General features: G+C 46.5%; 6 protein-coding genes across 6 annotated transcripts; 2 read left to right on the plus strand and 4 right to left on the minus strand.

The window, feature by feature from the left end:
* Window positions 1–130: 130 nt before the first annotated feature.
* JR316_0003473 (Set1 complex component ash2) lies at window positions 131–2,377 on the plus strand (the record flags this gene model as incomplete). Its single annotated transcript, XM_047889246.1, has 2 exons — window positions 131–336; window positions 388–2,377. The coding sequence occupies 2 exons, from the start codon at window positions 131–133 to the stop codon at window positions 2,375–2,377; spliced, it is 2,196 nt and encodes a 731-aa protein (XP_047751620.1).
* Window positions 2,378–7,100: 4,723 nt separating this feature from the next.
* JR316_0003474 (uncharacterized protein) lies at window positions 7,101–8,054 on the minus strand (the record flags this gene model as incomplete). Its single annotated transcript, XM_047889247.1, has 1 exon — window positions 7,101–8,054. One exon carries the CDS (start codon window positions 8,052–8,054, stop codon window positions 7,101–7,103), a length of 954 nt encoding a protein of 317 aa, XP_047751621.1.
* Window positions 8,055–8,185: 131 nt separating this feature from the next.
* Window positions 8,186–11,727, plus strand: JR316_0003475 (uncharacterized protein; the record flags this gene model as incomplete). The annotated part of the gene is made up of 20 exons (XM_047889248.1): window positions 8,186–8,227; window positions 8,283–8,573; window positions 8,625–8,647; window positions 8,698–8,750; window positions 8,814–9,237; window positions 9,291–9,432; window positions 9,498–9,652; window positions 9,709–9,876; window positions 9,934–9,962; window positions 10,053–10,100; window positions 10,156–10,192; window positions 10,254–10,306; window positions 10,362–10,509; window positions 10,593–10,851; window positions 10,904–10,933; window positions 10,995–11,178; window positions 11,245–11,266; window positions 11,317–11,401; window positions 11,461–11,618; window positions 11,694–11,727. 20 exons carry the CDS (start codon window positions 8,186–8,188, stop codon window positions 11,725–11,727), a joined length of 2,385 nt encoding a protein of 794 aa, XP_047751622.1.
* A 643-nt stretch (window positions 11,728–12,370) lies between these two features.
* Window positions 12,371–13,703, minus strand: JR316_0003476 (PA-phosphatase related-family protein; the record flags this gene model as incomplete). The annotated part of the gene is made up of 4 exons (XM_047889249.1): window positions 12,371–12,906; window positions 12,968–13,336; window positions 13,390–13,599; window positions 13,661–13,703. The coding sequence occupies 4 exons, from the start codon at window positions 13,701–13,703 to the stop codon at window positions 12,371–12,373; spliced, it is 1,158 nt and encodes a 385-aa protein (XP_047751623.1).
* Window positions 13,704–14,070: 367 nt separating this feature from the next.
* JR316_0003477 (putative mannosyl-oligosaccharide glucosidase) lies at window positions 14,071–17,269 on the minus strand (the record flags this gene model as incomplete). Its single annotated transcript, XM_047889250.1, has 16 exons — window positions 14,071–14,090; window positions 14,142–14,179; window positions 14,230–14,294; window positions 14,348–14,437; window positions 14,490–14,737; window positions 14,794–14,850; window positions 14,911–15,472; window positions 15,524–15,614; window positions 15,667–15,717; window positions 15,769–16,090; window positions 16,140–16,352; window positions 16,405–16,521; window positions 16,574–16,646; window positions 16,697–16,782; window positions 16,836–17,033; window positions 17,086–17,269. 16 exons carry the CDS (start codon window positions 17,267–17,269, stop codon window positions 14,071–14,073), a joined length of 2,415 nt encoding a protein of 804 aa, XP_047751624.1.
* Window positions 17,270–18,399: 1,130 nt separating this feature from the next.
* JR316_0003478 (pyridoxine biosynthesis protein) lies at window positions 18,400–20,009 on the minus strand (the record flags this gene model as incomplete). Its single annotated transcript, XM_047889251.1, has 12 exons — window positions 18,400–18,445; window positions 18,497–18,573; window positions 18,621–18,662; window positions 18,713–18,738; window positions 18,793–18,831; window positions 18,891–19,272; window positions 19,326–19,415; window positions 19,468–19,484; window positions 19,547–19,622; window positions 19,691–19,708; window positions 19,762–19,791; window positions 19,863–20,009. The coding sequence occupies 12 exons, from the start codon at window positions 20,007–20,009 to the stop codon at window positions 18,400–18,402; spliced, it is 990 nt and encodes a 329-aa protein (XP_047751625.1).
* Between the last annotated feature and the right edge of the window lie 1,224 nt (window positions 20,010–21,233).

Genomic DNA, 21,233 nt, shown 5'->3' on the forward strand with positions numbered 1-21,233 from the left:
AGGCGCGTGGGTGGTAGTATGTGTGTAAGAGTGTCAGGCCTCGGAGCTCAGGCCTCAGCCATAATCGGAGACGCCTAATTAGGAAGGGGCCATTATTGAGAGTCGTGACTCTCTCTCAGCACCGCTCTCAATGCAAGCTGAAATCGAAGGCTCCTCACCGCCGCCCCAGGAACTCTCAGAACTCCCTGCAGTATCCAACGGTCACCTCTTACTTCCAGCTACCTCCACGCCTATCACTGCTCCGTCGCGCTCGAACAAACGGAAACGTACAACCCAGGCCGCTGCTTCCTCACCTGCACCTTCAGACAATGCGGGCAACAACCCAAACAACACAGAGTCAGTTTATCATGTCTAAACCCATTGGAAATCTAATTAGCCCTTCCGCAGTCTTCTCGCTACTTCGCGCGCAGATCTCTCCTCCAGACCAATCCTCACAATTTCGCGAGGTCCAACATTCATTCCGGCTCCTGAGGGTTCGGAATGGTTCAAAACAGAAATGATTGGCGTGAATCGAGTAGGATATCGGTATATTCCTGCCGGAATCAACCCCCCAGGACATGCGGCACCGTGTCGAACCATCGAAAGCAACCCCACTTGCTTTCGCATAAGCTGGGAGGACCGAAGCCCTTTTCTCCGTGTCTCAAAGGATGGACTAAAAATTGCAGGAAGCAAAGGTTTCCGCAGTGCACGGTGTAACGCGCCAATTCGTGAAGGGAAATGGTATATGGAGGTAAAGATTCTGCACGGCGGAGGAGAACATACTTCTGAGGACTCGAGGCGCGAAGGAGGGCATGTACGACTTGGTTGGGGAAGACGAGAGGCTCCTCTCAATGCACCCGTTGGTCTCGACGGATATAGCTATGGCTATCGCGACAAAACGGGCGAGAAGGTCACCCTGTCGCGTCCCCGTACCTACGGGCGTCCATTTGGTACGGGTGACGTTATTGGAATGTATATCTCACTTCCTCCGCGCAGGCAACCCAATAAAAAGGACCCTTATGACCCAGCTCATTTAAAGCGTGAACGTATTCCCATAGATCTCAAAGGCCAAGAAGTCTTCGAGATCTTGGAGTATCCTCAGTCGAAGGAAATGATTGCCCTCATGGATTATTCAGGTAAAACCGTAAGTTCTGCATCGGTGCCTTCAACGAACAAAAAACCGTCAAATGGGAAACCAGCCGAACGGGGGCCCGCCGTTGCCAATCACAAACCTGCTGCTCCAGCATTGCGTCCCTTGCCAACACTGCCGAATTCTCGAATCGCATTCTTCGTCAATGGCGAATCACAAGGCATTGCCTTCCAGGATCTTTATGATTACCTACCTCTTCGTCAAACGGATACAACTAAAGCCAGCTCACGAAAACGTCAAAGGGAGGGTGTAAAGGAACACAGAGAAAATCCTTTTGACGACGGGACACTTGGTTATTTCCCGTTTATTTCACTTTTCAATGATGCTAGTGTGCAACTCAATCCTGGTCCTGATTTTGAATTTCCACCTCCACCGGATATCGATAACTTCCTGGATGGCAAAATCTCGAATGATTCTGATGTAACGGCTACAGTTGACGCCCCCCTCAGTGTAACACCCCCAAATAATGGTGCTTTGGACCACGAAGTACCAGCGATGACAACTTCTTTCACTCCTTCATTGGAAACAATCCAATCAATAGAGGATTTACCTCCTAAGCAGGAGGAAAATGAAGCAAATCCACAAGCAATAAACTCTGATGCTCGAATGTCATCTCCCGTTGTACAGCCCCCATCCCCTAAAAGCTCAACAGCAATGATAGAACGCACCTGGCGACCAGCGTGCGAACGCTATCCAGAGTTTATGCAAGAAGAATGGGCATTTGACGCTCGCGAGGATGAAGAAGCCAAAATTGAACTTGCTAAAATTGCTGCTGCCGAGAAATTGGAAGAGGATAAGCGGAAGCAGCGAGAGCGCAAAAGACTACAGGCGGAAGCAAAACGGAAGGCCAAGAAGGCTGAAGCACAACAAGCAGCAGAGGCTTTGGCCGAAGAGGAGAGGGAGAGGGAGAGGGAAAGAGAAAGAGAAAGAGAACTTCAGCGCGAGAGAGAGCGGGAGAGGGAGAGGTACGGCTCATTGCCAATACCTACTGGCCTTATTGGGCCTGGAATGCAAGGCAGCCATCATCCCAGCCCCAGTCCATTGCGACATTTCACTGCATATGAACCAGAGGGCTCGGCTGAGTACGAAAATTCCCCCGCTCCGACATTTGCATCCTACGGCGACCTTCAAGGCGCCCAAAGCGGGTACACATCCGAAAATCATGACCATGAAGCCCCCGATGATATGGAAATCGACCAGGACATCGAAGCGCTCATTCCATCTTCACGATCGAGAACTCCTGCTTGATATAAGGGTGCTTCTCTGCAATGCGTTTTTGTACTTTTTTCTTCAGCAGCGTTGCAACCACGCTACCCGTGACGACAATATTACAGTTGTACTTAATTATCAAGGAGTAATGATTATTGATTTTTTATCTGTTAGGGCCATGAAATCCACACGTTGCAAAACGTTGCACGAACCATGATTTAAATCATAATCGTCTTAGAGCAATCTCTATTTATGCTTGTCTTGGCAATGCGCCACACTCTTCGACGGATCACTGTCCAACTCTGTCGAAATGTTCGTTTACCCAATATCGGGATATTCCTCAGTACGGCGAAGGCCCGAAGTTTTCCCTCTTTTTCTTGCTTCAAACCCAACAAGAAAACTTATGAAATCCAGTGGAAATGGTTTTGATACGGAATGTTGCGGATAGCAATCGATGAACAATTATCGCCTGCAGGTATCAGTAGTGTCAGCCTTCCGCAAGCAGCAAGCGTTCGCATTGACTTCCTCCAATTCCAAACTTGATCGTCACCGCTTCCACACGCACCCTGATTCTATTCTAAGCCACCCAACCTTAGAGTGCTCGTATCCTCGTGTTTGGTGTGTTTTCACCCCACATACCTTCGGCATGTTTGCGCAATCGAAGTGCGTTTCGAAGTGTCCAGGTTACAATGAGTAGAGCGGCAAGTCGCCAGATGCTGGGGACTGTATATTTTTTTTACTGCGACTTGAAAATATTCGTGTCCCAACTTCTTACCCGACAATCCGCGCGAATGAAAATGCGCTTTTTATGCCTCTAGCCATCTACCTACAACTGGTCTGCCCTTCCAGTCAAGAAATTTAAAGGTACAGTCCAAATGTGGTTTATTCAAGGATCGATGGATACCCTTTCGGGAATATGGGATCGACTTCTTCCCCTTGCTTGACGATCCAAAATAGAAACTTGTGGACGCTCCCGCAGAAAAATACTCGAGCTATCCAAGGATAGTCATGACCATGGTTAAGATGGCGTATGCTCGGAAAAACCTATGAGATCGACAACGGATACATCTCTGAGCCACGGAAATCGGGGTGATTTCTCTTTTCAGGGTGTCTCAGAAGGAATTGGGTTAAAGCTATCGCGGAGACGCTCTGCATTAGGACTGTTCAAGGGCTGAAGCTTCTCCACTGTCTGATCATGGCCAGGTGCATGATAACGGTATCGCCACCAGTACCATTGCGACACACGCCAATCACAGAGAGAACGTTGCATCTCATTTCAGCAAGTAATGGAGAACTTGCCTTCTCATACCCGGTGGGGGTGGTTATACTATCAACGCTAGATGCACGTCAGGAACGGGGCTGCCTTGTGCTCGGTTAATTTCCCTAATCTCCCTGTATATAATCGACATCGAACTTGCGTTGATTTTATATCTGCAAACTATTGGCCACTCGAATTACAGTCCCTTATCTATATACACTCAATTTGGCAGTAAGATAGCAGACCTTGCCTCCGGTTGGAAGGCTGAATTGTTGCGATGGTAAGTTATGTGGATAGGAGATGAGGTTTTTAATCCAACTGTCATCTCCTGAGCCACAGCAATGCAGGCTTTGTATTAATGTCAAGGTTTATTTGACTGAAATGGCTGATAACGTTTATTTTCTTTACATGTGGACTCACAAATCGGATGTATGCTGTCAGTAATAGGGGGATCGACAACGTGTCTAAAAATAGACGCCCGTATCTTAAAAGCTTAATTTGGTCACCCGACGCTCGAGGTTGTGTATCGACTCCGCCCTCACATTTTGGTACACTTTAAACATACGAGAAAATATCACATGTTAAGTGCATTTGTTGGTGATTGATTCCTGAGCCATAAAGGCTCAAATAGTCCAGGCAGGAGCACGTTCTTCAATATTGAAGACGGCGTCGTTTTATGATGCCAGTTAATCTGACTAGCATAGCATTTCGCAGCAGCAAAGTCTGGAAATGAGCCGAGGGAAAATTTTCAGCGCTCCAGGTCTCATTCACGCTACTTGAAAAGTACAAGACGACCGCGCTCCCAGTTACATTTCTCTCATGTGTTTCTCTCGTGGATTCGGAAATGACTTGACATTGGAGAGAAGCTAGGCTCATGTTACTCTCCTCCGTTTAGACACAGTTGCTTATGGAATTTTATCCAGTGCAAGTTAATTCATCGCCTGCACCTCACTGAGCTCCGTAAGTGCTCGGCACTGTCCCGTCAAGATTCGTTCGTGTGTGAACCCGGGCTACTACAGGTCATCAGAAGACAAAAAAGAAAGCTATTAGTATCAGCTATGAAAAAAAAAATATACACGCGAAATTGACTCGGGGCACTGGAGAGACTGCGCAAACTGCACCGCTAGTCTCTTGTGTTTGGCAGACCAAACTTAGAAGACCAAGTTCCCCCAAAACAGCGCTTTAATCTAACTCAATAGTATGAAGGTTCCGACAAAGTGAAGAATGACATGAGAGGTTCCCAGGTGAAATTAATTACATGCCTCTGCACAGATTATGTCTAAAATTCTTTTAGAACAGAGTAGTCGAGTGCCAATTTATTGCCCTTTCTAAGTATACATGCCTTGAGATGATTCTGGTCGGACGACAATTAATTGACCTCGAGTTTTTGAATGGGCGCGAGAAGTTGCCAGTGAAGGATCAAGGAAAAGTGCAACCCCGAAGCTAACCCGGACCAAGGAAAGATTTCTCATTGTATTCTCACATGTACCCTTCCTCGTGTTCGTCTGTCTGACCGAGAACTGAGTAAGAGATGACGAAAACTAATCCGCGATGTGAAGTTTACTTAGCTCTGAACATCCCGTCGGTCACTTGAAAAACTTGCGCACGAGTCTGGTGATTTGAAAGAGACAAGTTTAACGTGGAAATGAACAGGATCTAATAATTAATAGCTAGACATGAGATTGTAAGAAGAGTAAGTAATAGGTAGATTCATATCCTAGTAATCATGGCGTAATCATAATAGGTCCGTAAAGCAAACGAAATAAGAATATTTAACTACTTTTTGGCCATCGTAGAGCATATTGTTGATAGCCCGCAAGCGGACCAAGCGGATGTAGAAGATGATTTATGAGACAATGGAAAAGGGCATAAAAGTTGACAAGTCGTAATTCATGAAGAGGAGATTGATTAGAGAAGATCGATAAGGTGAAAACACCAAGTCAGAAATGAAAAATTGATGTGAACGGTTCGGAACTTGATAAAGGGTAAGCAACAAAACGTAACGGCCAAAGTGGACGAACAGTGGATACTCAGGATCTGTCCAGGGGAAAAAAGAACATGGAACGAGGACAGTTCGAAGAAGGAATTAGAAACAGAGTTGAAAACAAATGACCTATTCCGTTCGGAATAGCCACCCCCATGACCTACAGTTCCCAAACGGCAAACTGAAAAGCGGCACCCTTTTAGACACCGAGAGCTCGGGAAGTTCGGCACGATGTAAAAAGGATTGGCTAAAATCGCCATATCACCCTTTACATAGGAGATTAGAAGAGAAATGAACCTGTGTATGGCTTTCGGACATAAGAGCAGAGTAGACGATACAAGCATGTGGGTTGGAAGGTGAGAGCGGATGACCCGGGAAACTCGAGTCCTCCCCGCAGCCTCGAGGCATCAGTGTCACGGCTGACGAGTGACGGGGAATCGATAGACAGACAATGGGAAAACCCTGAGTGGTAAAAGGAAAACTCCCCAAAGTTCTTGAAATGTGGGGTATTCGATGCATGCCAAAGTGCATTACGCATACATAATACCCCACACTAAGGGTCTTCTAACGTCAGAAAAGGTTCGCGTGCGTAATTGCGTCGTGCGAGTTCCGTACGCGTGTCGGAGGTCCGATAGGATACCCAATCCAAAGAGAGGAAAGACTAGACATTTTCGGAGACTGATAAACTGAAAATAAGAGACTTTTGGGCTCCGGGTCCAGCGCAATCCGAATTGAACAAGTCTGGACACTTTGATTAGAGATCTAGACGGTTTGGATGATGTAGGGACGATTTTGGGAAAAGATAGCGGATGTCCGAGGTATGGGAAGAAGCAGGGCATTATGTCGGACCGATTAGATCGAAGCACTTTGATGACGCCGTCGAATCGTAATAGAGAAACGGTGTGTGCATGTCGTGGACCTAAAGGTCGTGGAGGGGCTGTGCTTTGAGCAGGGTGTCGCATTGGCAATTAGCTTTGCGCAGTGCGCAGTGTGAATGGTGCCGGCGGATTGGGATGTTGTAAGAAGGCCCGTTGTAGAGTGTGAGAAGAATGATAGAGGACATTAGCGCGTTGGGAGTAGACGGCAAATGTGTATCTACACCAGCTGGAATCTAGATATAGAGCATCATCGAAAACAGGGAAAATTGCCCGTGTATTACTTTACTGAAAACAAGCAACTGAAGGCGGATATATAGAATAAATGGTATAACCAGTGGATCTGTATGATAGTGTGGATATGTGGACGTGGATGTGGATGAGATGATGATGATGATGATGTGTGAAGAAAATGATGATGATGATGATGATGGAGCACTGGCCAGGGTAGTTGTGTATGGGTGTGTGTGTGAAAGGTATGTCGCGAAAGGGTGTAGAGTGGTGGATGTCGCATGTAAAAGAGTCATATAGACTCATAAATGGAGACGGAGCATCGAGCTCTGACTTGTAATGATGTACAGAGAAATGAAAGCAAAAAGTGAAAGAAAATGACTCAATAAGAAAAAAAGGCAGGGAGAAGGCGTGTTAGAAGCTAGTGCTCCTTTTTCGTCGAGGAACCTTGCGCTGCTGGTGGTGCTGCTTGTTTCCACCGGTGAGCCCCATAAAGATTCGCTTTAGAAGTGGCGGCTGTTTGATTTGATATGCAGAGAATGGGTACTGTGGTACATTCTGGGAGGGGGTCAGTAGGTGTGCACGGGTAGAGGGAGAGAAAGGACGGACATCGTATTCAACAGCCTTGACAGGAGAGCCTGCGGGATAGACGTAGGATGGATTCTGGTAGTAGGGGGGCGTAGATGGATACTTTGCATCCTGGGGGTAGTAGTGGGGGGCTGTCTGTGACCGTGTTGGAGTAGGCATGGACTTGTATGCAGCCGGTGCGGACCATGGAGGCTGCTGCGGGGGAAAGTATGAAGTTGGAGAGGGCACCTGGGTGGATGAGGAGCGAGAAGAATGGCGCGAGTCCCTGGGAGAGGCGACTCTGGGAGCGTATGGGTTCTGGGGGTAGGTGGTGGGGGGTGGATACTGGGCGACGGGTGAGGTATTGAGGGGGAGCGGGGGAGGCACTGTGTAGTTCCTGGTCGGCTCTGGACGAGCAGGCTGTGAATGGGAGGCTGATCTATGGCGCTTTGTCGCTGTGTGGGGACGAGAGGGCGAGTCTGAGTGGTAGTGCTGCTCCCTGTCCCTGTCGCGGCCGCGGTCTCTGTCCCGCTCGCGCTCGCGACCACGATCACGATCCCTGTCCGAGTCCCTTGTGCGACGACGATCCCTGTCATCGCTAGAGGCGTGCCTGCGATGGGTTGTTGGGTGGTCGTCGGAGTTGTCGTGGAGCTTGAGGGCGCGGACGGCGGGGGTGGCCGGGGTGAAGGGGTTGCGGAGAGAGGGGGCGAGGAGATTTGTCTTGTCAACCCAGCGGGCTATCTGCTGCTGCTTGCGGATGTGGGCCTCAAAGGCCTCTGGGGAAAAGTCGTATTCAGTCATGGGCCGGTGCAGAAAGGGACAAGTCGCCCGCTTATATTATATCACTTACCTTCCCACAACGAGGACAAATACCCCAATCCGCCGTTCCAAATCGGGCTCCTTTTCTTCCCACGCTTCTCTCTCCTTCCGCCATGGACAATCCAGGCTGGCACGCTCACCGTCGCGCCCAAAAGGTCCGTCCTCGTCCTTCTCCCCGTTCTGCCCACCCTTTTCTCACTTCAACTACAGGAGGACGACGCATACAACCGCGAGTATCGCCACTCCGCCTACCATCTCCCTGTCGAGGATGTCGCCCCAATGGATGAGCGCTTTATTGGCGGCTTCAGTCGCGACCTTGCCCCTTCTCCCCGTCCACCCGCCCTGCCCCCCAAGGACTACCCCCATCCCGTCCCTCATGACGATGTACTTGCATATCCACAGCCGTCGCAGAGCACCATTTCAACTTCCCAGCTCGCCGGCATGAGCGCAGTCGAGAGGTCTCAGGTGCTCCGTGTTGCCAGAATGGAGCCCCATCTCCAGGTATGACCGCATATCCTGTTCTCTGGCCTGTTGTACTCATTGCCCTATCAGTTCATGTGTGGTCCCTTGCTAAAGTACGTCTGCTAGTTAAACTTTCTTCGTCCTATTTTTATGTTTCTTCCAGATACGATACTATAGATGAACACGGAATATGGCACGGCGCTGCCCTCATCGTCAGTCAGTATCACGCCGACACCTCTATTACCCGTTAATTTATCTATCTAATCATACATCGTTCAGCCGCCGACAGTGGTTCATTCTACGAGCCCCACTTTCCTATGCTCACATACTCATGGGATCCAGAAGCTCCAGTACCCTCCCATCAACGACAGGCTACTATGGACACCGTATCTCAAACAAGCAGCCAGCTCTCATCAGGTCTAAACGGCAATGGAAGTCCAATAGCTCCATCCCGGCCAAGTGGGCTTGGTCCGATCCACACCGCAACCTCTTACGAACTTGGTCCTCACCCCGCCGACCCCCATTCTACCGTTTTGCCTAGTTCTCCCACTATGGGTACTTTTGGTTTCGGGAACCGACCCATTCCAAATACAACTCGATCTGCCAATGGCTATGGTTATCGGGACGAAGATGGTCTCTCAAATAACCTCTGTTCCGAACGCGCATATGGCCAGGAACTCTGGGTATATGGTGGACAAGGAGGGTCCGTACACAGTCCCTTCTTTGACTGCTCTTGGCACTCATCTTCCCTCTCAGGACCTTCACTTTTTGGCGCTTTCTCATCAAGGTACCCTTGGCACAACACGAGATGAAAATAACATATTCCATAAACAATGGCCAAAATATGGATTTTTGGGTCCCTGGTAGAATGCAGAATATGCGATGGGCAGCTCACTCCGTGCGTCCTTCACTTTGATCATCATCGTGCGGCCGTTCTCTCTCATCACCAACTACAACTATCAGTGCAACGGTTTCTCCGCAGGTGTTAATCCTGATGACTTTCGAGGTCCAGGGTTCAAATCTGGCTACGACCCTGTCTGGATGGATCTTCTCTCCAAGCATTCCGAAGCCCCATTCCATGCCCTTGTCGGCGGTGGCGACCAACTTTACTGCGATGCGTATGCATCACATTCTTTTCCATTCCTTCTCCACATCAAACTAATGCGCCGTTCAGGCTTATGCGAGAGCCAGAAATGCAAGAGTGGGTATCTATAAGCAAGCCCGAAGACAAGAAGAATTTTCCGCTTTCAGTCAATATGGAACTCGCCATTGACAGATTCTTCTTCAACCATTATTGCCAGGCATTCAGAACTGGTGCGTTTGCCCGTGCCAACAGCACAATGTATGTTTGGACAAGTTTGCACTTCATTATTTTGCCTGACCTTGTTCTGTGTATCAGTCCGATGGTGAATATGTGCGATGACCACGGTGAATCTTACTTTTAACATAAACTACCGTCGGATTGCTTATTTTCGTGATATATATAGATCTTGTCAGTCATTTTTTTATAGCTGTTAGAATGCCCACATCTGATTCTCATGATGCAGATCGACGGATTTGGCAGCTGTAAGTTGTCTTAATTCTGGATATTTGAATTGTAGCCTCAAAAGTAACGCCTCAGATCCGGATGACCTTCAAAGAGCGCCTGTATTCCGACAGTGCGTTTGCAACAATACAATAGTAGTGCACCATTAATTTTTGATTTAATCTTTCCCTTAGAATTGGAGCAAGAGGATATTTCTTCTTCCTTCTCTTCCAGTGTTTCATCAACAGTACGTTGTTCCCCATTTCCCAGACCACATTTTACATAATTCATTCATTGTCTAGTTGACGTCGACGGACTACATGACGCACCCGGCAAGCACGTATATCAGTCAGTGATTATCGGCGAGCCAGGCCCGTATGTGCGCTTCCCATCACACTCATTCTTGCCACGGTTCGGACCCAAAGTGTATATGCTTCTCTTGGACTGTCGGTATGTGCGACCCTTCACTTCATATGTCAAGACAGCATTGACGGTTTAATCATTTTATTCTTGCTCGGTTTCCATACTCACAGTGCCGAGCGTAAGAAGGACCAAGTTTGCTCGCCAGGAGAGTATCAACGTGTGTTTGACAGACTGAACAACCTACCGGGTGGTGTGGAACATGTCATTGTCCAACTCGGGATTCCTATAGCGTATCCGCGCATGGTATTCTTGGAGACCGCTTTGGAAAGCAAATTCAACCCACTAGTGGCGCTCGGCAGGAATGGGTCGATGGGCCTTAGTGGATTCGTCAACAAGTTCAACGCAGAGGCAGAACTTCTGGATGATCTGGTGCGCATATATTCAACAATGCTGTGTATAATACTTATTATTATTTTTCTAGAATGACCATTGGACTGCCAGAAGCCACAAGGTCAGTTCTTCTAGTTATTCGGACCTTTGTTCATTGTTCTCAACTTGCGCTAATTGTACAGAGAGAACGCAACTGGCTCATCGAACAACTACAAAACTTTGCTCTGGTTAAGCGCATCCGTGTGACCTTCATTTCAGGAGACGTCCATTGTGCCGCTGTCGGGGTTTTAAAGACGCTTAAACAGAAAAACAAACCGGAAGTGTCGCCGAAGGAGGATTTCAGGTATATGGTGAATATCGTAACTAGTACGTTATGTCCCTTTTTTTTCCTGCCTTTATCTCGCTTATAACGCCCGCGTTATCTTTATCTAGGCGCAATTGTTAACACACCTCCGTACGTTATGTCAGTTATCGTGGTTTATTAAATGCTCATGTTTTTTGTAGGCCGAACGGTGTGATAGCATTGGTATCATCACTGGCAACAAAGGTGCACAAAACGCTGCATAGTATTGAAACTGACGAAATAATGGTATGATTTTGTAATAGCAATATGTAACTTTTTTTTTTTACTGAGATGCTATTAAAAAGGTACCTATCTTTAAGAAAGAGCCTACAGGACAATCAAGAAAGCAAAAGTTCATCATGGGCCGACGAAACTGGTGTCGCGTGGACTGGGATGAAAACTCTGGAGAACTGATCTTCGATATCCGCGTCGAAAGAGAAAAAGGCTACGGCATCACGACAGGGTACGGTTCCATTTTTATTGGTGCTCAACGCCCCGTATGCTTACCATTCCATTCCACTGTGTCCTTTCGTAATAGGTACCCTATGCATGTTCCTCCTCCTGGCTGGTAAGCCGCCATAGTGATGCATTTACTCCATACCCCCCCGGATTGTATATACCTCTCGTGGAGCGGAAGCAACTTTTTCTTTTTGCTACGCGGGACCCACACCTGGATACCGTATGAGGGCGATTTTTTGTCATGCGTGGGTGAGCTCGACTATACGGGCCAAAGCGCGCCACCTTCCACGCATAATTTCGTGGGCTCGCTTAAAAAATCTCCATGGATCGTTTTTTCTTCCTCTTCATGACCATGATTATCATCTTTTCCACTCACTCCAATCTCTTTACCCAGAAGAATCCAATCATCTTTGTTTGTTTACGCTTTGCATCTTTTTTCGAAAAATATATGATATACCCTTTATTGCATAGTTTTTGGGACTGGTAAAAAAGTCCCCTTAAGTTTTCTTGCATATATCACGATTTTTAATTAGTTATGTTAATTTGAATATGACTCTTTTCGATAATTATCGCTGTTGCATTGCGCAAGATGGATACTAGGATTCATGCATTATAAAATGTACAAGAGGGTAATTATTACAGTTGAATCGTTACTATCGGTATGCAATGTCTGGTATACATCAGTAAAAGTCATCGTGTATTCATAAATCGTCAAGGATGGTGAAACTGTCCATTTGTTTTGGTTGCAAGTACGCGTTAAACCATCTGCTGAGCTGCAGGATGGGCATTGCCGAAACCACCAGAGGTGGGGCCAGTTGGAGCGGCATTAGCATGACCGAGGCGGTCGGTGTTGCCGTTATGATTTCCGAACCCTGCGCCCGCCTCGTTCTGGCCCAAGCCGCCTCGCCCGATGTGATTGCCAGTGGTTCCAGTCATGGCCGAGCCTGCTCCCAATCCACTGGCACCGATGCCGGGACCCCCCATGCCGGATGCCAGTACCGTAGCATCCCCAGGAGCGCCGACGGACTGCTCTCCGCCTCCATATCCCCAACCGCCCTCGCGGGTAAAGGGAAGGTCGTAAGAGGCAAATTCTTGCATCGGCTGGTAGGTGTAGTATGGGCCGCGTCCCGCGGTGGGTAGGAACGGGCGACGATGGAAAAGAGAGGTGGCCCGGGGAAGAAGGATGTGGTTGAAGCGGAAGTCGAAGATGGATGCGAACGTCTGGCGAAACGCGACGAGTGCTGTGCATGTCCCAATGATGGCTCCAGCGACGACGTCGTACCAGTTGTGGACTGTAGTAGAGCAATATGTCAGAAATAGACAACAGGCGACAAAATGGTGGATACGACTTACATTCATCAATAGTCAGAGCACCAGATATAAGGCAAGCTCCGAGAATCGGTGCGAAGAACAAAATCATTTTCCAGTAGGCTGGGTTGTGTGCACTCATGACCTTCAACTGGGCGTTGAAATATAGGGCAAGGTAGAAGAATCCTGCCCAAGCAGCGGTGGAATGACCAGACGGCATCGACTCCAAAGCATCATTGATCTGCTTTTCGTCCCCCGTGCAGATTTTTCGGTCATACATGAGATTAGCGAAACCAACGCCTGAAGGTGCAGACCCCTGCTGAACATTCGGCTGACAAACGGCGTAAAAGTGGGGACGAAGACCACCAATCAACCATTTGATAAACACTTGGAATACAGCTGCAGTAATTAGACCTAGATAGCGTATAAGTATGGCGTGTTTAGGCTGATTGAATACAGAAACTTACTTCTCAGAAGGCCTAGATTTGTTGTTAACCAGTCGTCCAGACTTCTTCTTCTGATTTGGAATAACGTGAAGAAAACGAAAGGTATAATGAACGCCAGCAGAGCAGCCAACCATATAGGGACAATTTCCCTCCGTAATGGATAGGCAAACTGGGGGTAAACAACCTCCCCATCTTGGAAATACACTGGGAATGACCGACTAGGCGCAGGTTCTTCAACATCATGATTAGACTCTGAGAACTCGCCCAATATCTTGTACAATGTGCAACTTACTGGCGAAGTAGACACCGAGGCCAATAGCCCCCATGAGGGCCATTGTAATAATGTCAAGCCCATGAAGCCTCAACCATGCCCCAAATCGGAAAGGTGTACCTATAGCCCTTCCAGACTGCCGTTGACCGGCGAGCTTTTCTTGGCTGTGGTTGTTGTGTCTTCCAAAACGAGGCATTGAGAGGCTATGCGTCGTTCGAGGTTCGCTAGTGTGATAATGCGTTGCAGTAAGTAATTCTAACAGTCAGTATGCACATTATATAGGAGTTTCATTTGGAGCTGGTTCGTCATTAATGTCAACGACCATTGACAACTCCCATTAAGTCCGAATCAAAGGTTGGAGGTAATAATGACGTCATTGGAGGTAGATTTTTGAACGCAGCGAAAGTAAAAAACACGATATTTATTAGTATTCAATACTTTTCAGCAAGAACTAAAAGAACTTCAGTATACTGGAGGGTATGGATGCAATTAATTGACATACTCAATGCAGTTAACGACGTCCAACCAGTGAATGGGTGGCTACCAAAACAATCAAATTGGAGAATAGATATCATGATGTCAACACGTACCTTCTCTTGCCTTCCCCAGTGATGGCATCATACTGTTCCCATACGTACCCAGTTCTTTCGTATTCCTGCAAAAATAATGGTGAACATTCGAGAAAAATCACAATCCGTCGAAACGTACCTTGACCACATTGTCTACCACATTTCTGCGCAGCTCTGTGTATATTTGCTTTGCTTTCTCTTGATATGGACCTTCTTGTGCGGCGTATGTCTGCAAGCATTTGAGTGAGATAAAAGTAAGGATATTTGGTTGATAGACTTACCTTGTAAAGCGCTCTCAAGGCGAGGTAATTCATCTGAATCCAAATGGGGCCTTTCCAGTAGTTTTCCCCTTGACCAAATTCAGGATGCGATGCAGACAAACTGCGGATTCCATAAGGCGACCATAGATGTTCTGGATCTCTTAGGATATCCAAAATAGCACCCAGATGTGAAGATGAAGGTGGGAGCTGTTCTAAAAGGAACGGGAACAGCGAAAGGTAGCCTTTGTGGCAAACGTGATAGGATTCATCTTTGATTTCCAGATCAGAAAATTGAACGATCTCAAAACTATTGAAAATAAGCTACCTTCGTTATCAACGTTAACATCACAATACATTTTTTCTTCTTCATTCCAGTGCAAATCTGTCACAGTAAGCTATCAGCTTTTGAAGTTTCTGGTGTATGTATATGATCAGGTGTCACCTTCAATATTGTCCAGAATAGCTTGCTCATTCTTTGCAAACGTGATTTCGTCCTCTTTCTCCCCCACGAAAGACGCTATTTCTCTCATTGTACGTGAAAAGTAGGCCACCCATGAAATCAAATCGAGGTGTAATTCTCCAGCGTGGGGAGGTCCTCGTGGATAATCGTCCATTCCACTGGTCAAGACATGAAGTTCTGAACGACCACGCCAGCGGTATGCCTCTGTCCTTGAACGGGCTTTCCTAGAATACTGCTTGATTTGTCCCCGTTGCGTGCGCCTAAACCAATCGTAGTGTCTTTTCAATGGTTTATAAATGTCCTGTAAAAAGGCGCGGGCGAGCTCTGGGTTTTCGACAAGTTTGCTTTCCACTGCAGTGACTTTCGGGGGTCCTCCAAGGGGCACCTGTCCGGTACCCATGCCCAGATCAAGTCCTAGATCTCCGTCAATACCTTCATGGGCAACGGATGCCTTCTTGACACGCTCGATAAAAGCTACTACAGCCATTGCCAAGGTAGGTGGATTAGCATAATTAGGGACTTGCGTTTGGAATTCTTCAGGGACCTGGTTGGCTTTGTCAGTGTTCTGAATATATATGTCTCAGAGGGCGCTAACCTTACTGCGGGCCTCTTCGCCGAGAATCTGTTCACGGGCAACCCAACCATCGTCGTCAATAAGGCCAATCCAATCCTTAAGGATCTCGAGGCTAATGTACTGCAACATTAACAATGATAGTATAAATGCGTTATGTAACAAACCTGAAGTCATTATCCCATTGTCCAATATGCAGTAAATGGAAACCTTCGTCCCTAAAGAAAGATACCTGAGGTTACTTCAATTTCGTGAATAGGGTAACATACCAGTAAAATCCACGGGGGAAAAAGCTCCTACTAGGCGTTGCAGTCAATAATGCCTTTGGTTCTGTCAGTCTGGCACCCTTTTCTGCTTCATCGACTACAGAATCTTCCTCGTCGTCCCACTCGTAGGAGAATTTGCGGTCTACAATGGAGGTACCATAGAAATATCCTACTCCGCCGACAAGATTAGACGTCACTGCCTTTGAAAATGATTCCAAAGATTCTTTCTTATCAGCAGGATAATCTATGGGATGAGGGAAAACTTCTCGGAATCGTCGACCATACGCTTCCACTAATGCGGGAATTCCCTGGTCCAATGTTGCAGCTTCAAATACCAATGTTAGGCTTGTTACGATATGAGTGAGATAACTTACTGGTCAACTTTTGCTTCAGGCTAGCGCTGTCGAAGAAAACGTCAAATTGAAATGGACCGTCGAAAAACTTTTGAATAGCAAATAGATTGCTATTGGTGTAAACGTCGTCCGGAAGCTGCAACACAAACGATGGGTCCGGTGCTCCGACTGCTGGGTCTTGATACGGGGCTATAACTTCCCGAGCACGATCCAGAATCGCGCTTGCAATTATTCCTAGTTCGCCATTGGTACTTATTGGATGCAGGATGAAATTATGATAACATACGCTTAGCCTGCCACATGTCACCTTCTTTGACAGGGCGTCCTGCAAAATGGGTCTTTCCCAGTCTATGCTGAAAAATATTTGAATGAGGACCCAGGACAACAGCTCGGTTATTAGCACCTATATATATAATTATTGAAGAACAGACGCCTGCGCAGAAAAAGGTGCTCACTGTCAACAATACGAATGCTAAAATCGTCCAATTCCGGGGAGGATCCTGACAGCTTGATTTCTCCTGGTATGCCCTGTGCGTTGATTTTAGTTAAGCCTGACGCAAAAATTTACAAGTGTGTACGTTTTCATCCTCTTCGGTTCGCATGTCCAATCCTCCAAGACCCTCCAGACCAAAATAGAATATAGGCGAAATTCGAGATATTTTAGCTGTACAACAAAATCTGAGTTATTTGGATGGCGCGTAGAGCCCAACCACGCACTTTTGTCGATAGGCTCGCCCTTGATACGCGCAGCCCAGCTGCCTCCGTGATCACCTCCTGCCACTTTCAAAAATTCAGTGGTTATTTGAACATTGTTGTAGCCGTCTTTGATGAGCTGAACTCCGCCTTCTCTGGTATCATACTCCGTCCAGGTATAACTGTCTAATTTATCCCCTTGATCACAAGAGTGCCGGATTTCTGAAATGAACAGAATCAAGAAAATAAGGTGCAGTGGAATTCCAGAACTCACGTCCAACAGATTGGTAGTCCTGTGTTCCAAACCACATGAGACCAGTCATGAGAGACTGGGGTATCCTAGGCCTCAGGCCAAAATAAAGGTTGGGCCTGTATGCACCCCATAGAAGGGTATCGTTGGTTGGCCCGCAAAGTACTGTCCCCGCGAAGGGAAGAAGTAGAAGCAGAGAAATCTGCATTGCAGCAAGACTTCTCTGTCAAGTAGTACCTATCTTCGAACAGTGCACAATGTGCTGTTGTCGTCGTATTCAGCTTTCACCCAACCAAATGTTCACCCAACTAGACATCAGACTGTAGCGGCCCGTGCAACCGCTTCGCTCGACGTGGCGCGAGCTTGCGTCACGCGTAGCCAGAATGTACCTTGATGGGAGCGCCGATGCCGCAAGCTGCCGAGAGACAAGTTTGTTCAAGCATGAAAGCAGCCTCACCTCGCTTCGCTGACTATTTCGTTCAGATATCCTTTTATTCCTTGTAACATATAAATATTTGCGAATGGATACATCAAAGGATTCCAAATAATTTGTCCGACATTCAGCATTACTTTCACTTCTCGTAGTACAGGGATTATTTGGGCAATGGTTTACATTTCATGTATGTCCGCTCAGGATCTATAGGCAATGCGCAATAGAATCCTTGGTCCTGTGTTAAGAGTCAATAAGCTGTATAAACTGTCAAGTGTTTATGCGATTTACCTGCATAGCTTCAAACAAACGTTTAGCGTTCATTTGTAGCTGCAAAAATAGTGGATCATGTCAAGTTCAATGTCAATTGATCAAAACGTAAAACTTTGCAACAAACATCGGGACTTACTATTATACATTCATTATCTGCTCTTCCACTTTGTCGACAAATTTCTGATATTGAGCTATTACGATCACTGTCGAAGGTATATTCTGTATTAGGGTCGTGCTGTGAAACTAAGTAAATATACGACATTGCACAATGTATTACGGAGTGTTATACCTTAATAAACGCGTTCAAGGCTTCTTTGGGTTGAGCACCCGACATGACGATGTTTGATATTTATGTTAAAGGGAAAACTCAAAGGAAAGGAGAGGTCAATGATAAGTGCAAGGCTAGCGTTGGAGAGCGGTCGATTATTTATATCTTACAAGTAGGACAATGACGTCATAGTATCATGCCCCTCTTTCTCGCGTTATATGGTTCATACAGATCCGTAAGCCAAAAAATATTGTACATGGTATGCAATGTTGAAATTGCAGATAAATAGTGGTAAGGATTACATATTTGTAGTCACCAATAATTGTGTCTGAATCACTGTTGAAAATGCAACTCTCCCTGATGGCGTTTACTTGCCACGGGCAGCATAATTTCCTCCCTTGAGGTTTGCATCACTAGGTAAGAGAGCTCAGAATTGTATCCAGACAGTCTAGAGTAGCACGTACATAGTCAAACCAACCATTGCAGGTCCCAAATTTTCCGACACTTCGGCCAAAAGTTTAGCATTATTGAAGTGCGTAACCTGAGAAATAGTGAGATACATCGATTACTGAAACTGAGGAAACTTACTGCCTGCACAATTGCGCGTGCCCGCTTGGCGGGATCTCCGGACTGAGAAGTTTATTAGTGCTGGAAAAAAACACGGAATTTTGTCTACTTACATGGAAAATTCCAGACCCAACGAAAACTAAAGGCATAATCAGGAACGCTTCTAATGATTGTGATTGTTGATAAAACATACCCCCATCGCATCCCAGTTGCATCATGAGCGCTGCGTCAGCTAAATGGTCGTGTGAGTGAATTTCATGCAACTTGTTAGCAGGTTGATGGAAGAAATACCTGGAGTAGCAACGCCTCCGGCGGCGAAGTTCACAACAGGGAGACGTTTTAGTCGAGCGGTTTCCTTGAGAAGGTGGAAGGGCGCTTGAATCTCTTTTGCGAATACGTATAATTCTTCTTCGGTCATTACGCTTGCCTTTCTAATTTGATTCATGACAGCACGTTGGTGGCGGACGGCCTCAACAACATTTCCGGTACCAGCTTCGCCTTTGGTGCGAATCATAGCTGCACCCTCGGAAATGCGGCGTAGGGCTTCACCAAGGTCTCGGGCACCGCACACGAAAGGAACTTTGAAACCGTGCTTGTTGATGTGGTACTCGTCATCCGCAGGTGTAAGGACTTCGGATTCATCAATATAATCAATGCCAATAGCTTGAAGGATCTGTGATTAATTTTGAGTCTTGAAGGATCATATCGGTGGCAATAAATTCTGACCTGAGCTTCAACGAAGTGTCCAATTCTAACTTTGGCCATTACGGGGATAGTGACTGCATCGACAATCTTCTTGATCATGTCCGGGTCACTCTGATGAAATCAGATAAGATAAATTTAGAGACAAAGTTGTGGGATGGCACACCATTCGCGCAACGCCGCCTGTGAAATCGAGAAATGAGTGTCCCAGTATTATGCCTGAGCGTATCAAGTAATTATCATACCTTCGGCCCTGATGTCAGCTGGTACCCTTTCAAGCGCCATTACGGCACAAGCACCAGCCTCTTCGGCAATGCGAGCCTAGGTAAAGTGTTAAATCATGTCTAAAGACAAGTTATAAAAGAGCTTGCCTGCTCAGCATTAATTACATCCATGATAACGCCTCCCTAAGAACAGATATCAATGGATCGATCGAAGCTGTGGTTTGGAGCACACATACTTTCAGCATCTGCGCCAAACCGGATTTGACCTGTCAAATAAATACATTAGACATCACATTAGGCGCCTCATTGGTGCGTAGATTGGCTGATGTAGCCATACATTGAAGGTTCCGAGACTGTTTCCTCCTTCCCTACTAGCAGCGCTGGCGCGCGCAGGAGCAACGCTTGGAACAGCTGCGCTTCCGGCACCTTGAGGGATAGGAGGGGTTTGGACAGCGGGTGTTCCTTGACCAGGTGTGGTAGACATGACTGCAGTGACTCGATTTTTGAAAATTGAGAGCCTTTATAGAGAACAAGTTTTTTTTTAAATTATACCAAGAGATCTTTGGAAGCAATATCTCTGGTTTGATAGCACGTTGTGTCCGTTGGACCGTAACGGATCTCCGGGAAGCTAGCTTGTGACCTGTGGCCCATTCGCCATACTATAATCAGTGAAAATTACGTAATTCTTTTTTTCTGTGATCCCACAGCTGTCCTTCTCGCCACTGGTTGCCTTATCTTTGGGTACTTTGACCTACTCGACGTAAATTCACTTGAAGAGATCTCTGAGATTATGTTCTATTCAAATATTACCACTGTGTATTGGTCATTGGTGGCGTTTCTTTGCTTGGAACTGCTGAATAGCCTGACTCGGAATGACTCATCGCTACTGGTAATGGCATGGCCTCAACTTTCCCGAGACACAAAAAAGGGTGGTACTCAAATGATGAGAAAATCTGTCATTCGAATGTATTTTCAAAACGACTAACTGAAAGCTTGTCTAACCCAGGGAAATGGACTGCATTCGATGCAGGTGTAAATGCCGCAATGACAGGTGAAGAATTTTCCTATGACCATAACTTAATTTTAAGAGCAGATTTATTCTCAAAAGTAGCCTACCCTTGTGGAATATGTGCTTATAATTGGGTGGGGAATGCTTTTATTCACAGATCATTTCGCTTATTCTGTGGAACATATATATATTATCAACTCACCTAATCTAATACACAGAATGTCGGGGAGTTGAGGTTCTCTTCCTGAATCATCTTGATATATTCTTCGCTGTTAATTTCCCGTCGACAACATAATCATCATGAGGTTGAGAGGTTCGGAGTTTTCGGACCATTGATCCAACACCCATTCACCGTCATGCGATTCCCCTCCAGTCTATGGCACCCCTGTTAGAGCAGATTGCCCCGATGTGCTAATATATTATTAGCGAGGCAACGATTTTATTTTTTAAAGCACTGACCGACGGGCGCTAAATTTTTTGCCACTATTGCACCGAGTCGCAAAATTGCCCTGGCATATTGTGTACGATTTGAGGTTTCAGATCTCTTCAGTGATTGAAATTACCAGTGAATAGAACTACGAAATTCATACACTACAGTGATATGAAAGACCAAATTCCTACCGGAGGCTGACTCCAGTACTTGGCCATTCAACACGGTCAAGTTGGGCTGCAGGTCACTTTAGAATTTTAACTACGCCT

Source organism: Psilocybe cubensis, chromosome 3 (genome assembly GCF_017499595.1).
Source record: "Psilocybe cubensis strain MGC-MH-2018 chromosome 3, whole genome shotgun sequence".
Taxonomy (NCBI): domain Eukaryota; kingdom Fungi; phylum Basidiomycota; class Agaricomycetes; order Agaricales; family Agrocybaceae; genus Psilocybe; species Psilocybe cubensis.